Below are 15142 nucleotides of genomic sequence, written 5' to 3'. Positions count from 1 at the left end.
CGTGGGGTGAGGGTATGAGTTTTTTCTGACGGTGTAAGAGGCCTGTAAGGTTTATAAAACATCAAAAAAAAACGGGCTCCGATGCATCATGCATCTCAATGGGGTCTGGAACCTTAAAAGGTGCCCCGAATCCCTTCCCTCCCGCAAAAAGGCCTTCGAGCGGCGATTACCCTTGGCTGGAAGGGCCCCTGTTGACCCAATTTGACACCTGTCGAGATGAAATCCCGACTGCGTCGCTGGTAGTAGGTAACTAAGTGCATAAGGCAGTTGTTCATGTGACTTTGACTTACAGTCCTAAGCAGCGAGAAAATAAACATATAAACTTTTCTTAGAGCGTTAATGGCACGGGAGTGCTCCACATTTGCATGGGGTTTTGAACTGAAATAGCCATTTAAAGATCACTTGGTGCGGGTCAAGCCCTTGACAACCCGATGTTCTCAAGACCTAAAGCCTTCTAGTTTTTTAGCTACATGCCTGCGGATATGTGCAGATTATTTCGTGCAGACCATTTCAAGGTCACTAGGCATACATGATACCACAGAAACGTGATTTAAACCCTACCATCCCATTGGCCATCGGCATTTAAGCCCGAAAAGGAGATAGCCGTCGATCTTTTTCTATCTAGCGTCAAAGATCACGGTTGCCAAGTGCAATGGACGTCGATTGGACGCCAATTAGTATTTGCCAGACCACTCAACTTAACATCACAGATTGCGCTTTGTTTTACATGATATATGAAGTTGGACATGGTTGATAGTTATTGATGAAATAAGACATAAAATCGAATAATATAAGAAGGGCGTCATAACCCCGAGTGTATGAATACAAGTAAAAACCTTGAACTCACGATAAACATGCAAGAGTAGTACGAGAAAAAGCCAAAACGCGAGCAAACAATGATATTTCGTATAGCAAACGCCCATAGCACCGCCACGGCCACCTTTCGGGAGATTAAAGTACTACAAGTGTGCGCTAGGGTGGTAATTTAACCCGGCTGGTTCGGCAGCACCTGAACGTCATACAAATGTTGCATGACGCAACCAAACAATGACGTATTAAGAAGCATGGTTACTAAGTAGAGAAATGGCATTGTCTAGAGCAGCGTTTCGTACTAAAAAGTATTCCAAATTGAGTTCATTACATCTCATGTTTGCTTCGATATCTTCAAATGCGGAACATTCCCTTCAAGCCCCATCAAAACTATCTTTGATACGAGTAGCGTACTTCGTTTGCTCGAAACTACCATGAACTTGTAAAGACACGAATTATGCAAATGGAGCGATGCAAGTATAATTATTAATTGCAAGTGCATTTGACGCAAGACTGCATGATTATGGCCGGCTCATGCTAATGTAAGAGGTAATAAGCAGTTCTATTGCATATTGCGCAGTACTTCGTGGCTAAACGCTCATCAATACGAGTAATGTTGCAATCAGTAAAAGGGATCCATGACATGGGCAGCATATTCAGCTAAATGAAGACAAATCCAAACGCTCTCTACGTCCAACAAGCCGAATACAAGGGAGACAAAATACGTAGGAACCAATGTATGATGGGTGTCAAAACCACTTATGATCATCTCCGTTCCAGCAGGCCACACACTGACTGCAAGGAGCACGCCTTCCTGCGGAGAAAAAGGCACTCGGAGGGCTAACAGGCCCGATGTGCAGCACGCACGGCACGCGGGGCCGGAGCTGGCGGCCACGGCCGGGCCACCCACCTCGGGCCGGCAGGCACCCGGCACGCAGCCTCCCTCGGCCACGCAGTAGACGGAGCCGAGCGGGCAGGCGGCGCGGCCGGGCCGCGGGCAGCCGCGCGCCGCCGGCTCGCAGCGCTCCGACCCCAGGCAGAAGACGGTGCCGGCCGGGCACCGGGTCCTGCAACGGGCAGGCGGGGAGACGGTGTCACGGCCAGCGCGGCAGGAGAGGCGCCCGGCCGCGAGCACGGCAGTGACTCGCCGCGCCGAGCTCGCCGCATGGGATGCGTGACGATGGAACACAGATGTCGATGTCCTAAGCTAAGATGTCGTGGGCTGACACACAGACGCACACACAACAACGGGAGCGAAGGATTTAACTAAAGTGGTGTCGGCGCCTTCCAATAAGGACTACGCGTGACGAACATTGTTCCGATCTACATGGCTCTCAAAAGAGGGACAAACTGTTCAACAAGGTGTCTTACATTGCATGCATACGCGTGGTACAAGTCCATTATGAAAATGATGGACGAACTGCTGTCGCTGCTTCTCCTTACAGGCTGCCCACGACCTTTATGCCACGGCGTTGCGTATTTGCCTCCCTTCAATGACTGCTGTGGGACTCATTCCTGACAAGACGTGTGCAGGTGTGCTCGCACAATAGGATCGATGCGTACGGACTCGCGGCGTTGCACCGGTGGTCGGAAGCGGACACAGTCGCAACAGAACACCTGACGCGTTGAGTGGTGGCAAAGCAGACCGACAGCACGTCTCCGTAGCAACGCAGCAACAATTACACGGATACGAACCACGTCGATACTCGGCAATGACGTCATGAGCTCGTGGCCCAGCACAGCACCGAGCCTGGAACGCCTGCTCGGCACGGCAGCGGACACCGGCCGGTCCCGGGCTCGACAGCGGACACCGGCCGGTCCCCGGCACGGCAGCGGACACCGACCGGTCCCCGGCACGGCAGCGGACACCGGCCAGTCCCGGGCTCAATAGCGGACACCTGCCTGTCCCGGGCTCAACAGCGGACACCGGCCGGTCCCGGACCCTGCGCCCGGTCAGCCGTCAGAGCACCTGCGCCTCTGACCGTGCCGCGGGCGCATCACGCCAGGACCGGGATGACCCGGTCGACATGAACGTCACATGTCCCGCCCCAGCGTCGCGTTGGGGCTGTGGAGCCGGCAGTGGTTTAGCGCTGTTCAAGCCAGCGACGTTCGGGTGCATGGGGTTGCGACTCGACCAGCGCGTGCCTGACAGAACACGTCCGCAGCCGCCAAGAGTGACCCGCCCAGCGCGGCGGCAGCTCGTGGATTACCACTGTCCAGAGTCGGAGGACATGCCAGCTGATGGCAGGGCATCGCTGAGCGAAATACCAACCCTTGCGTTGGTCACGTTGAGTTCAGAAAAGACTGTGAGTTGTGAAATAATGGCAAGGAACCTGACAGCCCTTGAACACTAGCTGCGGGAAGTGGTAGTTTGGACATTCCACGTCAGCCAACCACTTAAAGCGCAATTTTACCGACCACCATCTCAGGTCTTGACCGAGCCGAGTTTGTGGGGTTATGTTGTACTCTGATCGCGATTCAAATATTTAGACCTCTGCGCATAGGCTTTTTTCGTTGGTGATTTCAGAAAACAAGGCATTAACTAAAGTTGCTGAATAATACGATGATGGCTTCGCAACCAAAGACATTTGCTATCAGAAAACGTTATTATGTATGCGATAGATTTCCCTAATTGGCAATATACAGACCAAACTTAATTATTGACATCATTATTGAATGTGCATTTTGGATACCAAACTCAATTTTCCCAGCGGATGGCATTTTGGCTTCCTAGGCGGCTTGATGTTTTGAATTGTAGTTCAACTTTACATCGGCAATTATCAACAGAAAAGTGGCGACTCGCAAAGCACTCGCACAGTGAGAATGTGATCATGGCCGGGCTGAGCGGCGCGGCGCGGGCCTCAGGGTGCTGCCCCTCAGGCGATTGACAGTGGTGACCAGCCCCTTCAGGCGGTGACCGCTGGTGACCAGCCTCCTCAGGCGGCGACCGTGCTGACCAGCCCCCTTCAGGCGGGACCGTGGTGACCAGCCTCCTCAGGCGGTGACCGTGCTGACCAGCCCCCTCAGGTGATGACCGTGGTGACCAGCCGAGTCGGGCGGTGACCGTGGTGACCAGCCTCCTCAGGTGATGACCGTGATGACCAGCCCCCTCAGGCGGCGACCGTGGTGACCATCCTCCTCAGGCGGCGACCGTGCTGACCAGCCTCTCAGGCGGTGACCGTGCTGACCAGCCCCCTCAGGCGGTGACCTGTGCTGACCAGCCCTCCTCAGGCGGCGACCGTGCTGACCCAGCCTCCTCAGGCGGTGACCGTGCTGACCAGCCCCCTCAGGCGGTGACCGTGCTGGACCAGCCTCCTCAGGCGGTGGTGGTGACCCGTGCTGACCAGCTCCCTCAGGCGGCGACCGTACTGACCAGCCCCCTCAGGCGATGACCGTGGTGACCAACCCCCTCAGGTGATGACCGTGGTGACGAGCCCCCTCAGGCGGTGACCGTGCTGACCAGCCCCCTCAGGCGATGACCGTGGTGACCAGCCGAGCTCGGGCGATGACCGTGCTGACTAGCCGAGCTCGGGCGGCGACCGTGTGACCAGCCCCCTCAGGCGGTGACCGTGCTGACTAGCCCCTCAGGCGATGACCGTGGTGACTAGCCCCTTCAGGCGGTGACCGTGGTGACCAGCCCCTCAGGTGATGACCGTGGTGACCAGCCGAGCTCGGGCGGTGACCGTGCTGACCAGCCCCTTCAGGTGATGACCGTGGTGACCAGCCGAGCTCGGGCGACGACCGTGGTGACCAGCCCCCTCAGGCGGTGACCGTGCTGACCAGCCCCCTCAGGTGATGACCGTGGTGACCAGCCGAGCTCGGGCGACGACCGTGCTGACTAGCCCCTTCAGGCGGTGACCGTGCTGACCAGCCCCCTCAGGTGATGACCGTGGTGACCAGCCGAGCTCGGGTGATGACCGTGATGACCAGCCCCCTCAGGCGATGACCGTGGTGATCAGCCGAGCTCGGGCGATGGCCAGCCGAGCCCGGGCGGTGACCGTGCTGACCAGCCCAGCTCGGGCGACGACCGTGCTGACCAGCCAAGCTCGGGTGATGACCGTCATGACCAGCCCCCTCAGGCGATGACCGTGGTGAGCAGCCGATTTCAGGCGATGGCCGGACTGACCAGCCTCCTAAGGCGATGACCGTTCTGACCAGCCCCCTCAGACGATGACCTCACTCACCAGCTGCCCGCGGGCGGCAGCAGCTCTCCGCTGCCGCAGCTGCCGGACCGCTTGCAGCGCATCTCGGTCATGCAGAACACGTGGTCGGGCTCGGTGCAGACGCGGTCGGCGATGGTCGCGTCGCACAGCTCGCCAGCGCCCAGGCATCGCTGCTGCCCCACACAGTACGTCTGCCTGCGGGTAGGGACCCCGCGCGGGGGCAGAGGTTGCGCTTGTCCGTCAGGAGGGGAAACAATTGTGTACCCATGGAAAGGGAGGGGCAGTCGATGTTAGGAGGCAGTGTACGAAACTCACAATTTTTGTTAGTGTAAAAGCATGGTTCATCCTTTGAACTGTCCTTTTCTCGCTGCCTCTACAAATATCTGGCGGAGACGGTGCATCATCGGACCCACTAATGGTTCTCCACAAGAGGTGCCTGTCCGTGGGTCTGCTCACAACTGGAACGATAAAAGAAACGGTGGAAACGCGCGCCGACACGATTCATCTCTCATACTGCCGGGAAGATCGCCCGCTACTCACGACTCAGGGCATGTCGGCTGACTGCCTCCAGGTGGCTGGCCGGAGGGGCACGCCTCCTGCGCCACGCACGCCAGCAGGCCGGCGCAGAACACCTGACGACGTCCAGCAGACAGTCAGACCACTCCGACGGGAGTTCAGAACAGGGGCAAGGCATGGACAGTGCTTCAAAGACTCACAGTGCGCACTGTATCTATCGACGGTCATTCAATCACAGGCGTTGAATTGCGCTGAACACTGTCAGGCCACCCAGTGCTGTATCGGCATCGTCTTATAAGTTCTCTGCGCTGTTATTTTGGACTTCGTAAATGTCCTTCCATAGATAAGTGCAGCATCAGGACTTCGCAATTAAACAGAACCCAAACGGAAGAATTCCTTCCAGCACATACGCCACCGGCCAGCAGTAGCGGCGTTACTGCAGTAAAGTTGACTGCATCACCACAGCAGTCAGATGTTATCGGTGCGTCGCACTGCTGGTGCTGTTTGTACGGCGGATTAAGTATATCCATAATACCACGACCTATTTACGCCGCCATAGCGCTGTGCGTACACCGCTGCCATAGCGTCACTGCCGTCAGCATGGCGGCCGCTTCGTTTGCAACACACTGTCGCTTATTCCGCGCACACTGATCGACTGACGACTGCGCAAACATTTGTGCGCGCCCGCCGAGGGGAACGGCCGCGCCGTTATGGATGTGCGCGTGCTTCACTGTGGAGCACAATTAGCGAGACGGAAGAGTTTTCGCGGCGTTGGGCGCCGGGTGTGTTGTCCATTTTCTCCGATGCAATGACATGGTGTCGAAATAGATGAAGGCCGTTCTACCATTGCGTCCCCCCCCCACGTTCCAAATTTGGTGGACCACTGTGCCGCTCCCCCAGCCCGCTCCTACACCAACCGTTATGTGTGCATTTACCAGGCACATACACATCTGTGAGTAGCCACTCATTTCGTTACAGGTGGTCACAAGGAAAGCAGCGTGAGCTAGTAAATGGAGGGTGGCGTTAAGGCCTCGTCGAAAGGTAGCTACCATCCCTTACTAATCACCGGCAACAGCCAAGATCTAGAACCGATAGCATTGTTTGCGGCCTGTTTGATATCAGTCGATTAAAATAACAACTCCGGCATCCCCGCACCTTATGCAGTTGCGCTTTGTATGGCAATGGCCAGTGGGCGGTCTGGACCAGAAAGCGGTCTTTGCACGTGGGCAATCAGTCGTGCTCCGCTGACGCCCGGCGTGACGTGGAGCTGTCTCCCCGCCCAGTGCGCTGACCGCACGCTCGTGGGGAGGGGCTCGCAGTCGGCGGGCGGCACCAATCGATCAATGCACTGAAATGGGCCCGGGGGACGTTGTGGCCTGCCACACCAATTTCTGTTGACCTGGCTAAGTTGCAACCAACAAGTGTGCGTCGCAGCACTATCCGTCGGGTGAGAATAAATTTGTCCGAGTTTTCCAAAACCCAGCGCTCACTTCCGCAGACATTTCTTGACGCAAGTAAGTGAAGGCACTCGTCCTGAAAATGTCCCATCATGATCAGGAACGTGGCTGTGCACGTGGGGATACAAGGACATGTTCCTCCACTTTGAAATTGCCAACGCATCGTCTGTGATACCGCTTTCGAGATGTGCCACGTTGTCTAACATGACAGTGTGTGAGTGATGACACAGCTGCGCATGTGGAGACGGGTCTAACCATTCTGTATACCTTGAGAGGGTACATGATTATGACATATTTTTGTCAAAGGGCCTGCAGCGATGCATGGAACAAGGGACAGAAAAAAAGATATTTGTCGTCACAGCCCCACCAATCATTTCAGGAAAGTGCCCGCCGCGCTTCGAAGAATTCTGAAACACAAACAATGTTTTGAGGCATTCCCAATAATCCATGGTCTGAGTGCGAATTCTGAGCTAGCGCCAAGCCAGCAGCCGCCTGAATACCTCTTTGCGAACGTATACAACAGGGGGCTGAGCGTGACATCGGACCCGTCCAGACCCGCTGTGGTGCTTGGCGCAACGTGCAACCTCCACGCGAGAACGAGCGCATCAGCTGTTTCTTCATTGAGCTGCGTTCGTCGTGCAGGGGCAATCTGGAGAAACCGTGGCGTTTGACAGGTAACGTGTTAAGCCCATGTCTCGCGCGAGGTGCACGACCAGCGGCACGAGCATGCATACATGAAGTGATCCAGCTTAACCGACACGTTAGCGGTCCGCCCTTGAGGCAAACGATGGAAATTATTTGTGCACGCGTCGAGTGACCCCGGGGTCCGCGGCACGATCGAGTTGAGCAAGCAAGCGGCTTCTGCCGAGCCGAGACCGCTGCGGCAACATTTGCGTGCGCACGCAGAAGCACGAACAATGACGCGTTGAGCTGCGTGCACTAATATGCAGAATAAGCAGCCCGTTTATTCATGGTAATGCGCGTGGGAATTACTTTTAAATAACCGCGTCATACTTTGTCAGTGCGGTTCTTTGTAATCTTCTAACGAATCGGTTTGTGGGAAACCAACTTGCCATGCTCTCCTAACTGTGTGCGACAAGTTTGGAAAACGGCTGGGCATCGGCGGCTCATTTAGACGTCTAAATTTGATTTCATTGTTATATATTTTGGCAAGTCGTCGGTGCAAGCACATCTTATTTCTTCTTATCGATCAGTGGCTTATTTCCCCTAGCTCGCGCTTCCGACGGGAAATTAGCACATGTGCAGTTCACATACCACAGACGGAAAAGACGGCGATAAAGAGGACTCGGTTCACCCACCACATGGCAGGCGTGGCTTTGGTCACCAACCCCACAACGGGAATGACTTGGGTCACCCACCACATGACAGGCGTGACTCGGGTCACCAGCCACATAACGGGCATGACTCAGGTCACCCACCACACGACAGACGGGACTCGGGTCACCAACCACACGACGGGCGGAACTCGGGTCACCAGCCACACGACGAGCGAGACTCAGGTCACTCACCATACGATAGACGTGACTCGGGTCACCAACCACACAACGGGCATGACTCGGGTCACTAATAACACGACGGGCGTGACTCGGGTCACCCACTACATGACAGGCGTGACTCGGGTCACCAACCATACGACAGACGGGACTCGGGTCACCAATCACACGACGGGCGTGACTCGGGTCACCAACCACACGACGAGTGAGACTCAGGTCACTCACCACACGACAGACGGGACTCGGGTCACTCACCCCACGACAGGCATGACTCGGGTCACTCACCCCGCGACGGGCGGGACTCAGGTCACCTACCGTGTGCGGCGGGCAGGGCACTGCCTCCTCAGCGTGTGCGATGGCGATGGCGGACCATATGAACAGCAGGGGTAACCCTGAAAGCCACCGTCAGAGTGACGCGAGACGGCGAGTCGCAGAACCAATCGCGGATCACGCATGCCTAAGCCAGAAGACACACACAGTGCACACGTATGGCCGGACGGCCTTGTTTGAGGCCATGCGCATCGTTTAAAGCGGTCGCGTTTTATATTCACTGAAATTCACAATGGGACTGTGCCGTTGACCTGTACCCACATACGAGGCAGCACTTGCTGATGACGCTGATGACGTCATGCTGCGGGCAGCCTTTGAACGGCCTCGTGGGAAATTGGCATTGTACTGATGATAGCGTCACTTTTTGGCCCAATATTCAGTGCTAAGATTGACAATTCAGCCGCGGGAGCCCGAGTCGGAGAGCTTCTTCTTCTTTTACTATTTTCTTTTCTAGCACAACTTCGGCACGGATGCCTCTACAGCACGCCTGACTCAGGCGTGGAACCCAGCGTGTGTTCCACAGTCAAATGGCCGCTACAGACACGCCCGCACGACTCGCCTCTGCGGCAAGTGCTGGAGCACGGTGCTTACGTGTCATGAGTAGTGGTGGGGCCGGCCGCGGCCACAGCGACATCCCGCCGACAGCTGGGGCGACACTGACCCACCGCCGCGGGCCAGCACGAGCTGCGCCGTGTGTCAGCGTCGCCTTGACAACCAGACAACACACCGCGGGCCCGCGCCGAATCAATCCCCCGGGCCTGGGCAGCCGGCCGCCGGCCGGCCCCGCTGCCCCCCCCCCCCCCTCCAATCCTTCCCCGATGGGGAGGAGGGAGGCCCTCCCGCGCTGTGCCCGCGCTCCCGGCGAAGTTTGCAGCTGCCGGTGCTGGGTGGGTTCAGGATGTGGGTGGTTAGTGAGTTGGTCGGTCGGGTTCACCGCGTCCCGAAGTTGGTGTTACCAACAGGCATGCAGTCGATGGTGGCTGGCGGTTCGGCAGCGTTTTTTTTTCAAATTTGCGAACCGAGAATGCGTTATTGATGAATAAAGATGCTGGCATCAACAAACTCGACGGAAGGATCACGCCTGGTTGCGTGCTGTCTTGTATCCCTAGCGCACCAAGTGCACCTAAAGCACGTGTTTCAGAAGCAGCCCAAGCCTGGCTGCCTACCGTGCGATGCCACTGTTCGTCCATGATCGCTGACAAACTCGCTCAGATAAAAGCCGTAACTTAGTTCTTACATTTTATCGCAATTCGCCAGCCACTCGGAGCTGATGCACGGCAGCGCCGGCGAAATTAAGGGGGTCGCTGCTCGCTCGTGGCGTGCATCGGCGGTGTTTCGGCTGCCCCGGGCCACAATAATGACTCGTCGACGCTTCAAAAGCCTGGAATCACGTCCACCGATCGTCGCAGATGTTAGCATTCGTTTATGAGGACATCTTCCTACACGCACAGGTTTCGACAGACCGGACAGAGCGACCAGCTGGAAGATATCTCCACATCGCCTTTTCCAGGGCTTTGCGTGCCCGTTCCCTTGGTGGCAGAGGCGCTTCACCTGCTCCGAAGGCTCAACCCTCCAAATCATCAGTCTGACTCCCAGGACAGCAGTTCGGATCGCTTTGCAACCGTTGGCGCCCCAGGAGTCCAGACCTGGCGACATCTGTACTGGCAACCCGTCTTGGAAGTCAGCGCCAGGCGAAAGGCCCAGCCGCTTTAGAAAGGAGGTCGCTGCCCAAGCACCGCATCGCGCAGGCCATCCCGATGCACCTTGGCACTCATCTTCTATCAGATGTCACTCATCCCGCTGTCCTTGGTTTGAGCTTCAGTCCCGCAGACCTGTCAACGGACGGCAGCCTGACGGCCTTCATCAGGCCGGTCGGTCCTGTCGAACAGGTCCGCTGCCGACAAGCAGTGAGTTGTTTTGTTCGCAGCAAATCGTCGATTTGGCCTGAGATATGCCACGATGCCGGCAAGAAAAATTGCTGGAAAAAAACTGAAGATGGCAAAAGACAGGAATGCACCCCAAAAAGCCGGTTATGGTGCCATCAGGTTCATCATTTTGTTTCTTTTTGCGTCTGAGTTGTTCGATGGAATTATTTCACCCACAACTCGGCTGTCACAATCCACTCACGGGTTAAGGAAGGTAGATGTGCTATGCATTTGGCAGGTCTCTTGCATAGGGCCGTGGGTGGGGGGGGGGGGAGGGTGGGGGGGTGGAGCATTATACTGACCCGTCGCTGTAGGGACTATAAAGAGGAGATGTTTGCAGCTAGGCAGACAGAAGGGCGTGGAATCTGTGGGCTTCAGCCACCCAGACGGGCTCGACGGCGGGCTGGACGAGTCCGCGCCAGAGGGACGGATGGACCACGGGGTAGCCGTGCATCTGGCAGACGAAAACACTGTCTGGTGCAGACGGTCCCAGTGGACGGTGTCCGGTCGGTCGGATGAGATTGTACTACGGACACATGCAGCCGTCAGCAGTGCTGTGGCCGGTCCTGATCCCCGACAGCGGCGCTGTGTCCGGTCCTGATCTCCGACAACGGCGCTGTGTCCGGTCCTGATTCCCGGCAGCCGCTCTGTGTCCGGTCCTGATGACCAGCAGCCGTGCTGTGTCCGGTCTTGATTCCCGGCAGCCGTGCTGTGTCCGGTCCTGATTCCCGGCAGCCGCTCTGTGTCCGGTCCTGATTACCGGCAGCCGTGCTGTGTCCAGGTCCTGATGACCAGCGGCCGCACTGTGTCCGGTCCTGGTTCCCGGCAGTCGTGCTATATCCAGTCCTGAAGCCCGGCAGCCGTGCTGTGTCCGATCCTGATGACCAGCAGCCATTCTGTGTCCGATCCTGATGACCAGCAGCCGCGCTGTGTCCGGTCCTGATAACTAGCAGCCGTGCTGCGTTCGGTCCTGATTCCCGGCGGCGTGCTGTGTCCGATCCTGATGATCAGCAGCCGCGCTGTGTCCGGTCCTGATGACAGCAGCCGTGCTGTGTGCCGGTCCTGATTCCCGGCAGGCCGCACTGTGTCCGGTCCTGATTCCGGCAAGCCGTGCTGTGTCCGGTCCTGATGACCAGCAGCCGTGCTGTGTCCGGTCCTGAACCCCGGCAGCAGCGTGCCACCTACGGAGGCCACCGCCTGCCGTTGACCCTCGTCTCCAGTAGCGGTCACCGCCACCGGCCGGGAAGCCCCAGTTGACCTTTCCGCGAGTAACTGGGTTAGTAGGGAGCAGGGCCACTCGATCCGGGAGAGAACTGGCCCAGATAGGCTCGGCGCAGCGAGCGCTCTCCCCGCCCGTCGCCCGGCATGCTCCACTTGGCTTTTAATAATAATCGATGACGGACTTTCGCAAGGTAAATGCGGAACACGTCGTTCACGTGACGTCGTTTATTCGCCACTATTCATTTTTCCTCTCACTTTTCTTTTTTTAATTTCTTCGACCCGAAGAGGTGCCGACAGTGGCAAAAGCCTTCGGACGCGGGTTGCAGGCACCATGATAAGAAGCTTGACGCTATAATTGTCATTCGGGACGGATCGCCCCGGTCACTGAAAATCTGGCCGGGTATTGTTGAAAGCTTCGAGAGTTGCACCGGGCTGTAGGCACTGAATAACACGGAACGAATGGCTGGGGGCGCGGGAACTAGCTTAACACTGGGGAGACCAAAAAGTGACTTGCCAAGCTTATTTCCCGTTTACCTCAACAGGTTCCGGCGACTTAAGTTCAAATTTTCAGAAAAAGTTGTTTTGTTTTATTGAAATATATATCATTGGCATCAACACGGGCCTGGTAAGATATCAAACATGGAAGAAGCTGTTTCCACTTATGTGTAGTTTTTCACATGAATTGTATGATATCACTGTCATATGCATGTTACGATTACATCTAGCTATGCATTTACGACGGCGAAGGAAGTAATACACTATCAAAATACGGTAACATATGCCCGTAAAGTTGACAATGTATTTAGCAAAAAGTTCCGATTTCGCTGAAAACGCGCTACGCTGTCATTAAGGCACGAGTACACCGAATGTGACGTCTATGTTCACAATATCATCTGAACTACAAGGTCAATCTATGGTCAACGTACGGGAAGCTCACCCAGAAGTTACCGACCGATTAAAAATCTTCAAGCATCACAATATTCATCAGTGCAGGACCTAGCTAGCTTCAGTAAGAAGGCCTGACCTCTCTAGGTTACCCTTCTAGATCAAAGTCAGGCTCAAAGGACGGGTAACTCCATACCACGTAAAAATTAACAGCCGATTCAGGATTTCTGAGTATCACAATAATTATTAGAGCATAAACTATCGTCCGTCAAAAGGCCTGAACAGCAAGGCCGCCCTTCAAGCTCGAATGGCACAAAATATGACTGGAGTGTTGCGGCGCACCAACGTCGAAGATAATTTTGCGCCCATGTAGCGTAAAGCCATATAATCCAAACGCTACGACCCTATTTGAATTTGAAGCACCAGAATCGTCAAGCGCATGAACGAGCGCCTGTTACGAAATGCTGACCTCTCAAGTTCGTGCTTCAAGGTCAAATACAGACTCGAAGGACGAGGAACTCAATATCACCGACACTTATCGATTGATTATTTTCAGGCAACAAATATTCGGCAGCGATTAGAATTAGTGTCGTGGAACCAAACCATAGAACTAAAACATGACTGACACTACTAACACTAAGCAACTTGCACAAGACCATCAGCTCCTGATCCACGTGTAGAGCTCGAGGGGTCCCGATCCGCGTGGAGAGCTCGAGATCCTGATCCGCGTGGAAGTTCGTGGTCCTGATCCGCGGGTAGATCTCGAGTTCCTGATCCACGTGGAGAGCTCGAGGTCCTGATCCGCGTGGAGAGCTCGAGGGACGTTTCTGCCTTCGCGAAAGCGCCCGACCTACTCTTCGGTCGGGCCTCCGGGCTTCCACCCTCAGTCGGCGACACCGGCCAAGGCAGGGTGCACTTGGTGGCGCGACGGACAGAAGGGAAACAGGCACTAGACGGGGTCCAGCCCGCGGCACCCGGGGAGGGCGGTAGGGTCGCTTGCGACCGCCCACTCTCACCGCACCCGGAGCCGCCGTCCCAAGCGCAGATCGGGCCTAACGCCTGATCTAACTAACTAATTAACTCCCCGCGGCCAAAGGGCCCAGCGCCGCTGGGCGGACATCCGGCTCTGATGTACGCTGCGAGGCGCGAGCCAACACCGCGGCGGGGCGGGACACGCCATGGCCCGCTCGCGGGCGGAGATACAACCGGATTCGTTTCTCGCTGACCTCCAGACCCAGCTCGTCGGGATGGCGGGGAGGGAGTCGGTGTGCGGGCACGCAAACCTCCAGCACCGGACGAGCTAGCGGGCGTTGGAGGAGCGCGGGAGCCACGGTCCCGCTGAACCACGGGCCATCCCGCGTCCCCAGGACCCGCTTCACAACCAAGTTTGCTTACAGACTCATGCGAAGGTTCGGCCACCTCGGAGTGGGTTGCAGTGGGACTGGTGTTGCCGCAGAACGCGTTTCCGTCGCTGGGCCCTGTGCTTTACACGACTATGTAGCGACGTCAAATGAAGCGGACGTGTCTTAAACGACCTGCACAAACTCGCCAACTGTCATTGTTTTGAAACCGCCCAGACCGTGCAATTGCAGGGCGTTAAAACGTACCGGTGACAGCTCGGGAAGACTCCGCGCCGGTTCAGCCAAAGCGACTCTATAAGGCCGTGCCGTGCTAGGGCCTCACGTCGGCGCTGGGCCACTCAGAATGACATACCCTAACTCGTCTCATTGTCCATGATCTCTGTCTGGGTCAGGAACACCGGAGTCTCTGAATGACGATTCGTGCCCTTGACCACAGTTAACACAGCATGCTTGGTCGACTCCGTAATCCGCATACTGATGTCCAGTTTTCTCGTATCTCCCACGCTGCGTAGGCTTCTAGCACTTGCCAGTGACGTGCCCAAAAGTCTGGCATCTGTAACACCTGGTCGAGTCTTGTATGTGAATGCGTGTCTTTCCGCTGAGGGAAAAGTTACAACAGCGTCACAACTAACGAGAGCCCCTCTCCCGCCTTCTGATGCGCCTCGCCGCCGTGACGCATCCCACACACACACACACACACACACCACACGCACCACGCACGCACGCACGCACGACGCACGCACGCACACACACACAACACACACACACCACACACACACACACACACCACTCGAACCTCGACAAGTTGGCATCCTTATAGTTCTTTGAGGGATGGGGATGCTCAGAAACAGGCACCCGCAGCTCTTCGTGTCCTCACATTCCGCAGACGAACTCGTTTGTATCAAGTATTTGTTTAATTTACCCGTCCCCCCAGAACCTCACCTCTATCCCTGCGCCAGC

At 56.3% G+C, this 15142-nt stretch overlaps 1 protein-coding gene across 1 annotated transcript; it reads right to left on the bottom strand.

Annotated features, from left to right (window-relative positions):
* Nucleotides 1-4990: 4990 nt before the first annotated feature.
* Nucleotides 4991-9416, bottom strand: LOC119098234 (uncharacterized). The gene is made up of 4 exons (XM_037221160.1): nt 9382-9416; nt 8776-8852; nt 5514-5605; nt 4991-5168 (listed from the first exon to the last, which is right to left on the bottom strand). The coding sequence occupies exons 1-4, from the start codon at nt 9386-9388 to the stop codon at nt 4991-4993; spliced, it is 354 nt and encodes a 117-aa protein (XP_037077055.1). The 5' UTR covers nt 9389-9416.
* Between the last annotated feature and the right edge of the window lie 5726 nt (nt 9417-15142).

The sequence above is a fragment of the Pollicipes pollicipes genome, unplaced genomic scaffold (assembly GCF_011947565.3).
Source record: "Pollicipes pollicipes isolate AB1234 unplaced genomic scaffold, Ppol_2.1 Scaffold_4740;HRSCAF=5597_pilon_pilon_pilon, whole genome shotgun sequence".
Taxonomy (NCBI): domain Eukaryota; kingdom Metazoa; phylum Arthropoda; class Thecostraca; order Pollicipedomorpha; family Pollicipedidae; genus Pollicipes; species Pollicipes pollicipes.
The sequence above is the reverse complement of the archived record's forward strand: the minus strand, read 5'-3'. Positions and strand labels throughout refer to the sequence as shown.

What these genes read in the sequence shown, in the direction of transcription:
- LOC119098234 (XM_037221160.1), bottom strand. An exon ending in TGCCCTGCCCGCCGCACACG is followed by an intron (nt 5,606 to 8,775) that starts GTAGGTGACCTG and finishes GGACGTCGTCAG; the next exon opens with GTGTTCTGCGCCGGCCTGCT. An exon ending in CAGCCGACATGCCCTGAGTC is followed by an intron (nt 5,169 to 5,513) that starts GTGAGTAGCGGG and finishes CCCTACCCGCAG; the next exon opens with GCAGACGTACTGTGTGGGGC.